Genomic DNA, 11,798 nt, shown 5'->3' on the forward strand with positions numbered 1-11,798 from the left:
CATTCAGAGGATAAAACGTTCAACATGTAAATTTAAGGACCTTGGCTTTCACCAAATCTGCATGTCCAGTGTATGCATTGCAGGACAAGTTTCTGTTTTTTCCAAAATGAAGTCATGGGCTTAACCATGAAACACCATGGCCAAATATACATGTCCAGAGACCTCATAATGAAACGTCGTAACACTCAAGCGGCCTACCACCCGCCTGATAATATCACAGGGAATCAGTCTGGTAACAGGGTTAACTGCAACAATTGGAATAATATCTATATATCCGAAAATGAAAGGTACCTGTCGTCAACTAGCAATTCATTAGAAATATTAAGTTCAGTCACAGTAGCACATCTGTAACCAATTACAATCTAAGAGGCAATTTTCCTGCCCAGCAAAAGCCAAAAGGCACCTGTCGGTTAGCAATTCAATAGAAATGCAGTTCAAACAAGTTGTGCACATCTATAACCAAGTAACATTCTATGAGGCGACTTTCCTTCCCACCAAATGCTAATAGGGAATCTGTAATTACACTTCCCACAACAGGATACTGGGCAACAGTAATTCCACTTCCCAGAACAGGATACTGTTGTCTGCAGTCCATTTATGAAAGCAGTGATTCCCCTTGCCCAGAATAGTGTTGAACAAAATGTCGTAATTAAAACAGATGCAGACTGGAATCCCATGTAACTTCTTAACTAAACAAGTTGAGAAGTTCCCATAGTACCCTAATACAAAGGATGAAGTCACTTCTGTACATTCGAATAACTCTATGGAAAAAATTTCATCTGCCAGTAAAGCATTCTAGAAATCACACACACGTGGAGCTGATTCTTGTGTTTCTTAATAGCATATATTTTGTAGCCTGAGATTCGTTGAACCTAGCATGTAAACCCAGAGCATTCTACAAATCAGACATTTGGAGCTGATTCTTGTGTTTATTGATTGCATATATTTTATAGCCTGAGATTCATTGAACCTAGCATGTAAACCCAGAGCAGGTGTTCTAGAGAAGATTAAGGAAAGGACAGTATGATAGATCAGTGGTAGCTTCTGTCCCACCAAAACATATTTAAACCATTATAAAAGAAGAAACCGATCACATTAGGTCAAATGGCAATTCTTTGACCAAATGGTCATCTCAGCACAGGATTATCCAGTTTCAATTAAAGAAAAATCAACTCTACCAGCCAGTAGAAGCTGGAAAACAAACACACCTCCAGAGAACATCAGACTGGCATGATCCAAAAATGAAGTGACCTACCAGCTCATAAAGAACAATTCTCGTTCCCGTCAGAGTATGACTGGTATATCTAAACAACGGACTCACCACTTCTCAACAGTACATCAAAACTCAATCCTCAGGACCGTAGTGCAAGCTAAAGAAGCACTTGTAGCAGCTTAGCTTGTAGACGTCAATGGGCATTGCGGACTGCTCTGGAGACGGGACCCCTGTAGCTACCATCTCCATTTTCCTGTATTCCTTGGCTTCTAGCAGAAGCCCTTCCATTACCATACGAAGTACGAGTTCGTAACCCATTGCTTAATGAAGCTCCATTCCCATAAGCTCTGGGACCATTATTTTGTAGACCGTCCCTGTCTTGACCACGACCCCGACCCCGACCTCGGCTACCACCTACCAAAAGAGGATTAAATTGTGAACTTGGCCATGCCAAATAAAAACAAGCACTTGAAAGGGTGAAAAACTAACCTCCCACGATTTGTGTTGACTTTCTTTCTTCAATATAAGCTCTTCGACCCCCAATCGTGATGGGCGAAGCCTGTAACATTTGAGAATTACATGAATCAGAATGGTAAATCAGGATTCAGGATACTATTGCAGCTGGCATCATCACCCCTCCTCCCTAACTGAACAAAACAGACCCACATGCTTGAAAGCACTCCAAGTTATGCATTCAAAGAGTCAACATTTTCATTGGATGGAAACATTGGGACAACAATCTACTTATCTAGATGTTAAGACTTCAAATATTATAACCAATCAGGCAGCCCCCCATGCAATTCTACACTTGCTAGCTGATTCATAGACAACAGCCATTGTACATCAGCAAACTCCACTCACAGTGAAGCATAGCATAAGATTTTTAGAAATTGCAAATGTGATGAGGGTTTTCATAGCCAAAACCTAACACCCCTGAAGAGGTTATAGACAGGCCTTGAGCATGGCAAAAACTCAACCTCCAAGGTATCCTAGCCAAAAGGCGGCAAGCCACAAGCCTACTACTGCAATTTTGTAGACCTATGCTGGAGGCTACAATAGAACAGCCACGTAAGACAGTAAATATCCTAAATTGTATCATGCAGGTCCTATGTTCCTCTTAAGTTGTTCTAGCCTTAAAACAAAGCCAACAAAGATAGCATGATCACAAACCTTTAAGAACAAGACACAAGCTCAACCCTCAAGCTAACCAAAAATAGACCTTCAAGAACATAGAGAATGTAGACCTTCCAAGTTCCAACCATGCCTGAATAGGTCATGAAAAAAATGAGAAAAATAAGGCCTTTTAAGTGGCCTAGCCAAACGATAGATGAAATAAAGTAACTTGCTGGCTTAATCTGTAAATCAGAGATTCCAGGTTTGCGTGCGACACACAAAGAGAGAGAGAGAGAGAGAGAGAGAGAAATAGAGATGTGTCAACTGCAATAGCACAACTTTATTTTATGAATTAGTGGCCCTGTACCTAGTAAATGTGTACTATTAGCTGCACAAACACTTCCCTTTAAGAACTATTTTCGTCCTCACTTTAAAAAGGACCAAGAAGGTCTAACAGCAAGGTGGAAATCTATCTCACAAAGTACTAACATGCTCCATATCCAGTATTTATGTTTTTTCTACTATGAACGTCTACAATCCTCCTAGACTCATGTGGAAGGGATTGCTCGTCAAATAGCTCCACTATCCCATCCTTGGAAATAAGGTTGTCTGCTTAGCCAGCTTTTTCCTTAGCTACTTACATGAGAAATTGAATGTATCTTACTTCTGGCAAGAAGTTAGAGCTGGTAAGCCATTTCGTCTATCTTCCTGTATATTACCAATGGACCAGAATACCTAGGAGACAGCTTTAGACATTGTACCATTTTCATGGTTTCAGATTGCTCGGATACACTCAGATACACTTGCTCTCCTTCCTGAGACACTAGAGGTCTTCTATGTGGGTTAGCATAGGCTCTGGCCATCTTGTGCCTTCCTAATGCTGTTTTGTGCAGCTTTTAACAGTTCATTCTAATCTTCCACAAAAATATTTTGCTGCCTGAACCTCCTGCTGCAATCCCATTGCATGAACAGCTCTAGTCTGAAACCCATGCATCAGTACACACAACTATATGATGGAAGAGAACTAGGCATTGTTACATGCAATCTCTAGGCACACGAGTACTCTTCCCAATGATGCACATAAGACATATCTTCTAGGATTTGATTAACCATAAATGTGTTGATGAACCATTGTACTCATGTTGAGTTTATACATTTACAGTTTGCCCAACAACTTGCAGATGATCCACCGTACTCATGCTAAGTTTAGTGTCCAGCTTGGTAAACACAGCTCTCAAACATGACTCAAGTTAGATCCCTTATTTCAATGGTGTCTCATGTATTGAAATATGCAAAGACAAGCCTAACATTTTTCTCTAACGGTTTCAAGTATATCAATAGAGAACTACGTAAAACTCAATAGATTAGCCACATCCTAATTCCTACTAAGAGAATCTGCAAAGCATAATTATATTTTCATTTTCTACACCTTAATTCATAGTTAAACTATTTCGGTAGTTCAGCCCATCGTCCCTTGTGACCCTTACAGATCAATCCGATTGGTAAGCCACTTGGGGATTTCCTCATCAAACATGATCATCACTTTGGCACCATACAAATAATGCCACCATTTCTGCAAAGCATATACTATTGTGACAACTTTCTCTAATCAACAAAATACTCTGAAGCACTTTCTTTTAGGTAAGCTCCCTGTTTGAAATCTTTCCCTTTACATAGGAGGAGTAGCATTGGTGCTTGACATATGCCCAAAAGAAAAAGAGAACCAAGTGGACTATGTGGAATAAAACTTGAGGTTACCAAAAAAAGCTCTCTCCAAAAGCTCGCTTCTCACACACACTCATATATATGTTGCTAATTGTAGGTTCAATATGTAGAGGTCCATATTGACAATTGCATGGAAGATCTCTTGCAGGTCATTGTCTCCCATGCCTCTACGATGGCAAAGGTGGAGTGGCGTACTATTCTCTGTGACCCATTCGAGACAGGAAATGCTTACATAGCTCTTGCCAATTAATGCAAGTGCATTGAAACTAGAGCCAACCTAAAAATTTGACTAGAATATTGTCATTCCCTTTATTCTTTGTCTTTGTGAGAGAGCCCCCTACGTTTCAGCTCCACATTGAGCTTAATAGAATTTGCCAATACAAACATCATCACACTTAAATTTGAATACAAGTTTCAACTTGCCACAAAAATCCAGCATTGTTTTAGCCTAAGTAGAGTTCAAATAAGACATTCAACTTCAAAAATTTAGATTATGTCAAAATCAAGATGGACAGTTTTCATCTTCTATTGATACGAACCCATGTTTTATCCCTTTTCTCATCACATACTTCAAGCATCTATACTCATGACAACAAAGTACCATGTTGAAATTAGCTTTTGGTAGGGTTTAAATTTATCAATCTTCAATTTAAGTTTGCAAGCTTGGTTTTGTACAACAAAAAGTCTAGAGCCAACTATCTCAATCCACTTAAGTATGATCTTCAATTTTGGCCGCATACACAATGGTAATCTACTTTTATAGTTTATCTTTTCCTTGATGAACCTTATTAGGGTTCATTAGGTACTTTGAAGTTTTGCATCCTTCGTAACTCTAAAAGTCAAACACCAGCAACACAAAGATTGCCACAGCATTGACCTCTATGCAATTTGTTACCACAGTATGTGCTTTGCATCCTTCAATATGGAGCAAAGCATACAGCAACTGCTAAAAACCTCACTTGCAATATCAAACTTCCCATGTCAAGTTCTTGCCTTGCAATGTGAGGATTGTGGCTCTCATATTCGAGTTGATCTTAAGCTACCTCAATCTCTTTAGCGGCAAGAGAAAGTTGTGCATGCAAAGAGCTTATCTTACTAATACATGCTCGCACATTCTTGACCTCACCTTCAAATGGTACACTCTTAATACCCTCCCTTGCTACACCTTAACGTCACATCTCTATCACTAACTTTGGGGCTCTTGCTTGAGCTTCTACTCTCAAATTTTATTTCCCAAAACTCTATTAAATTTGCAACCCAAGAAACACCATTTGAGTGCTAGATAAAACAATTGAACTCTTCCACACATGCCATCAAACATGTGTGACAAATATATGCATGTTAAAAATGTGTGGTAGAAAGGCTAACCAATGCAAATGCAATTCCATGTCAAGGAGCTCCGACTAACGGTCATTTAACATTCTTCTAGACAATAAATGCATCCCTAGTTGAGGCACAAACTATTACCCAAAATGCAAAGCCTTTGATTCCTTTAAATCTTTTACAAAGAAAGAACATGCCTTATATGATCTTCCAACCTGACAACTCTTACTGAAAAAAAACATAATCACTACAAAATAACTAGTTACTTATGTCCGAAAAGCAAATGCTTGCCATTAAGACATCATTACAAGTCACAAGATGCCTAAACCATGTCAAACAACATACCCTTTGGATTATCAAGATCAAACATGCATGTTGATGCCACTTGCACTTTATTATGAAGACCACAGTACATAAGTTGGAAAACACACCATTGCAAAAAGACTCCTCATGTTGTCCAACTATATTAAAATACAGCCTATACAATCACCTCTTAATCAGATATGCTATCTCACACCATCATGGAACAAATTAAACATATCCATGTAGATTCACATACCTGTATTAAACTATCAGCAAAAGCTGAAGTCTCATAATCTACAAAAGCATATAATCCCCCATCCTGTAGCAGAAAAATAGAAGGTCAATGCAAAGTTGAACTAGCTTCAAACTGATCATTTGACAAGAAAACCCAACCGACCTTATTGCTCCTGAGAAGAACATTGTAAGGCCTGTGCCCGAATTGTGTTTCCAGTTCGTCCTCAAGTTGTGAATTTGTGATTCCTGCAGGTAAGTTCTTGATGTACACAGACTTTGCATCACCTGCAAAAGAAACCCCCTTCTTATGTTGAAGCCAAGAACTGCAAAGATGCAACATAGTAAATGAGGATATTATGACTTCACCTTCATAGGGGCGAAGTGCCCTTTCACCCATCACATTGGAAGCAACTTCCAATGACTTGCTAACTGGTTGAAATTGTGAGGGCCACTCTGCTTTAACTGCAGCCTGCTGAAAAGAGCTAGATGCCAATGGAGGCTGATCTACTCCGTGATTATCCCTTTGAACTAATAGCTGGTAGGACTCAAAGGAGGAATCAGCACTGTGAGGAATTTATCAGACATCCTCTGCTTGAAAGTCACGGATACATATACTTACAATAGATGCATAAGACTTCTTCGCTGTGCTTATTTCTTGAAAGGAAGCAGAACCAAGACCATTGGCCACAGAGAGCTGACTGCTTGCAGCAAGCCCGTCCATCAAGCCAGAGTCCGATACTTGCAGAGAATTGAAAGAAAGATCATCAGCTATAGAATGCTGTAATGGCCCAGATCTCTCAACTGAAAGAGCATCTACCGTAGAAAATGAAGCCATCTCATCAATACTGGAAGCATCGAGATTAACAGAATTCCTTTCATCACAAATTTCAACTTCTCTGACAGCTGTATCCTCCTTTACCACAGACAGATGAGAAAGGTCTCTTTGCTCATGTTCTGCAAACAATATCAGATCAAACCAGATCAATACGGTACCAAAACCCAAAAAAAGCTTCACAAAAATTCAAACCTTCAGAGTGGCTTACCTGCTGGTAATGGTACTGCTTTGGGGGCTTCAGTCATGGGGGCATTGTTTACCATTTGGTAAACAGGTTCTACAAGCTGAGGTTCGTCACCCAAGTACCTCAGAATATCATTGAGCACAAAGTAACCTCTTTCCTGTGGAGCTAGAAAGAAGCTCTGCACAAAGTTTTGTTTACCGCTGCTCTTATACAAGACACCAGTAACAACCACCAAGACAGACCCCCCGAGAGACTCCTGGGAGTCCACAGTCTTAATCTCTGCTTTGCATCCCTCGTACCCTCCTGACATAACCAGCTCATGGATTTCCTAAACGGATCACAGGAAAGGAGTACATGAGTGTCATACGGAAAGCGTTTCATTAAGGGTTGAGCAAAAAGACCTCCCACCAGCATTGACTTAAATTTACACTCCCGTACAAAGGCTCGTACTAAATTTGGCGATGCCTCAGTTAAATGTATGCAATTCAAGTCGACAAATCAATACGATGCACTCATGTAAACTTTGGTTGCAAAGACTGAGAATTTTTAACGCAATGCCTGACCATTGCTAAGCGCACTCTGTTCTAATTTTTTGTCATCTATCATAACCTAAAACAGCAGAAAACGACCTAGTTAACAGACTTTAATCATCTCACCGCTTGGCCCTTTGCATCCCGCACAACACCGTTAGTTCCCAGATCTGCGCGGGTAAAATGGCTAGCATCCGTGTAGAAGCGGTACACCACGGGTGTACATTGATGCAAAACGTTATAGTATTGCGTAACAAACGCAGTTCCTACCTGTACGGCAGACGTTACAGATGGAAACATAATTTCAGAGAATGATCAATTGTAAGGAGGCGAAGAAAAGGAGGAGAACGAATAGGAGGGGGAGAGAAGGGGGAGGGGGAGAAGAAGAGTAAGAATATATACCATTTGAGCAGTCATCCCAACGGCCAACGCCATCGATGTATCTGTAGGTATCTCGCGGACGATGCGTCAAAAGAGAGAGCTTTAGCCTCCAAATAGATTAAACTGCACGGAAACTACACAAAAAGAGAGACAGAGAGACAGAGAGGAACCTGAACTTTGAAGACGAAGCTACGGCTATGGCGGAGCTTCAAGCAAAAGCCTCCCAGGGGATAGGAAGGACCGCCAAAGAAAAACCCTAGAGACGAGCTAGTTGGGGCATAGAGTACAGAGAGACTATGAAGGGGGAAACGAAAAGCAGCCAAAAGAACCATACAACGAATCGTGAGAGGAAATTTATAGTAAGGCCTATTAGAAATAGACGAATTTTATAGTAAGCCCCATTCCAAATTAAAAAACATTTGGAAACTGATATCATAATTTATATCGTGCAGTTCTTTCTGTTTTTATAATACAGCAGGTATTCACGCGAGCACGGGTGTTCATTACACTAGCATTGACCGCACAAGTGCGGGTTACAACACGATACTATTTATAAACCCTCTCCCCTCTCTCTCTCTCTCTCTCTCTCTCCACCTTGGACCCTAAACTCACTTCTTATTGCGGGGTGCAAGGGCAGTGGGTAACGCTATCACAAAAACATCACATGCTTCTCTCCTCTACTCACAACCCCTCTATCTCTCACCCCTTTTACACCTCCCTCCTCTATATCCACACTCACTCACTCAATCACTCTCTCCCTCCCTCTCTTGCCCTCTCTCTCTCTCTCTCTTACACACGTATAAAAGGCCAGATATGCATTTGCATGAAGGAGTACATAGACTCGTATATCCATGTAATGACCATGCAACAAACTTGTAAACCCACATGTAAAAATTGTGTGGGAGAAGGTCGCAAACACCAAACTTGTAAGCACATCTAACAACCAATAAAGACTACTTAACATTAAAACAACAATACCTAGCCTAACATCCGCAAACCACTAGATAGGCTTTGCCATAGCTTGATGCAGCGCCAGAAAACAATTGAGGTCTTTAGATTCATACATCGCCCACCCTCTTGGTACTCTATCAGTGTGAGATCGTCAAAACCTCTTATCCTATTCAGCTTCACCCATAAGCACTTGAAAACACTAAGTACATCCACAATGTATTTCTCCCTCCCCTGGTCTATGCCTCTTCTTTGTTTGTGACCCCTCTCCCACACAATTTTTACATCTCTCTCTCTCTCTCTCTCTCTCTCTCTCTCTCTCTCTCTCATGTACACATGCATAAAATGATAGATATGCATTTGCATCTAGGTGTATAAAGGCTCACATATGTATGCAATGCCTTTTATGCACCAAACTTATAAACTTTACCCATACGTACTTTGCACGATATCTAGAAGTAGCTCTATACAATCCTCGGATGTTGCAATTGCACAAAACCATAAACAAAAGACATACAAAATGCATATTTTGTATCCTTGAGTGCAAGAAACCATATGCTTGCTTACTATATTCTCTCTGTCCCGAATCTCTCTCACTATTTTTTACCTCTTCCTCCCTCTCCCTACCCATCTTCACCCCCCCTCTCTATTTGCAACTCTTCTCACATCTATCATCCTCGTTCCCTTCCTCCTCCCTTGTTATCTTTCTTCTCCCTCCACAACCTCTATCTCTTCCTCCCTCCCCTCTTTTATCCCTTTCCTCTACTCTATCTCTCATCCCTTTTACACCTCTCCCCTCTCTATTCACACACTCACTCACGCTCTCCCTCCCTCCCTCCCTCCCTCTCTCCCTCTCACTCTGTCTTACACGCATGTACAAAAGGCCAAACATGCATCTAGGAGTACATAGACTTATATATACATGCAATGACCATGTAATAATATTGTAGTTGCATCCATGCTTGCTTTGCGCAATAGTTAGAAGTAGCTCTACATGATCCTTGGATGTTACAATCAGAAATAACATTGCTACATTGAAATGAATCACAAACTCTAAGCATATCCGAGCATCAAATACAGACTCTCAGTAGTATGTTAACAATTCACACAGGTGAAGCAAAGCCCAAAACCAAAGCTTGCTCCAAAGCTGATAACTTTGTACCATAAATCCAAGTATCCACAAACCACAAAGTGTCACTTCTTGATTACACCTATGCATCTACATCCAAACGCTACAAAAATGTTGAAACTTCCCATGGGGCCTAACCAAAATGAAGCTTTCTTTTCTTTGAGAAATCACTGGGAAAAATTCAATTCTCTAACACATCATGCTCAGGTGAACCAAGTCCCATTGCCACTCTTCGTCCCGGTGATAGTACAGGGGACATGATAGTCTTTCCTCTCTTTCTTGCACCTAAAATTTTAAAATCCCACAATGTAAACGTGAACACATCTAACAATCGACAAAGATTACTTAACATTAGAATAACAATACATGGCTTAATATTTGCAAACCACTTGGTAGGCATTATCACAACTTGATGTAGCATCACAAAACAACCGAGGTCCTTAAATTCATACGTCGGTCACCCCCTCGATATTCTATCAGTGTGAGATCGTCAAAACCTCTTTTCTTACTCAACTTCACCCATATACACTCGAAAACACTGAGTATACCCACAATGCACCACCTCAATAAAGACTGGAAGTAAAATCTCCATATTGACATCATCATATAAACGCTCAATGACCCTTGCAAGCGTTCTTCTTATAATATCATGCGTTGTCATTACACGCAAGATACACTGCAGTTCCTTCTGATACTCAGAAGTTGGATAATAGCCCCAGGTTGGAGTAGGCATCTACAAAAGTCAAGCAAACACTTATATACGCTGCAGCCACCGAGTATATGCCAATTGAATACAGCACAAAGGCCATTTCACATATATGCTAAGCAGAGACTAAAAAGCCATCAAAATTCAACATATACATCTCTGCAAAAATGCAAGCATATCATTCCACCCTCCAAAAAAGCAATGCACCTTATTGCATCTTCTGAAGTACATCCTTGTACATAACGTTCACAATGCATCCACCCTCATTTAATAAGACCCTTACACTGTAGGAGGATTTCACCCTTGAAAATGCAACATACAATTGTCCACATGTAAATACTAGTATCTTTAAGTAAAGACCAACAACAAACAACGTCTGGCCTTGCAACTTATTAATTGTCATAGCAAACGCTAGTCGAACAAGAAATTGCCTCCGCCTTGTAGTAAACGGAAATTGCAAGGTGCTAGGAATAAAAGTGAATGAAAACTCGTTCCCCTACATTTGTCCATGTTATTATCTCAGCATCTATCACCTTTTTATTGAATGCCTTACATATCAATCGTATACCATTACACAAACCTTTTGCTGGATTTAAGTTCCTAAGCATAATAATAGGTGCATTCATCTTTAGCAGTAATAGATAGGAAGAAAATCTACCTCCAAGATCTAGTGTATCTAAATACTCTACAGAGTATAAAAATGAGCTATCACCCGTCTCTGCAAACCTGAATCCGCACTATAGTACTGTATAACTTCTCCTGGCATCGATTGCAATGCACAATGATTCAAAGAAGCCACCTCTATATTCTGTGCTGCAAGTATAGCACACTCGCTGAAATATGCTCCAAAGTCTCTCACCGTGGACACTTCACCATACACACTATTAACCAAGGTTTCGATAGAGTGCCCTTTCAATACCATGCTAGATGGAATATGTAACTTATCACAATTCTCCGTAATACCCACTCCATCCCCTATCCCTTGAATCCAACTAATACATCCATTATCCATTATACCACCAACGGTTGACATTCTCATATTCCCAGACAACCTTAGCACCTTAATATACTGCCACCAGATGTGGGCGGCACAAAGTATATTCGACCACACGTATTTCCATGCTTTCTCTTTGTTTATATCTTTCGTTGTGCATTCCACACCCAATACACCAAC

The 11,798-nt window shown here is 40.4% G+C and overlaps 1 protein-coding gene across 1 annotated transcript; it reads right to left on the reverse strand.

The window, feature by feature from the left end:
• Window positions 1–1,029: 1,029 nt before the first annotated feature.
• On the reverse strand, window positions 1,030–8,169 carry LOC148019564 (nuclear transport factor 2-like). Its single transcript, XM_087699560.1, has 10 exons — window positions 8,012–8,169; window positions 7,863–7,903; window positions 7,587–7,730; window positions 6,955–7,258; window positions 6,531–6,865; window positions 6,278–6,446; window positions 6,075–6,196; window positions 5,934–5,996; window positions 1,703–1,772; window positions 1,030–1,627 (listed from the first exon to the last, which is right to left on the reverse strand). Exons 2-10 carry the CDS (start codon window positions 7,893–7,895, stop codon window positions 1,407–1,409), a joined length of 1,461 nt encoding a protein of 486 aa, XP_087555686.1. The 5' UTR covers window positions 7,896–7,903; window positions 8,012–8,169; the 3' UTR covers window positions 1,030–1,406.
• Window positions 8,170–11,798: the final 3,629 nt, after the last annotated feature.

The sequence above is a fragment of the Lygodium microphyllum genome, chromosome 19 (genome assembly GCF_053477565.2).
Source record: "Lygodium microphyllum isolate KBCC chromosome 19, Lygodium_microphyllum_v1.1.10, whole genome shotgun sequence".
NCBI classification, from domain to species: domain Eukaryota; kingdom Viridiplantae; phylum Streptophyta; class Polypodiopsida; order Schizaeales; family Lygodiaceae; genus Lygodium; species Lygodium microphyllum.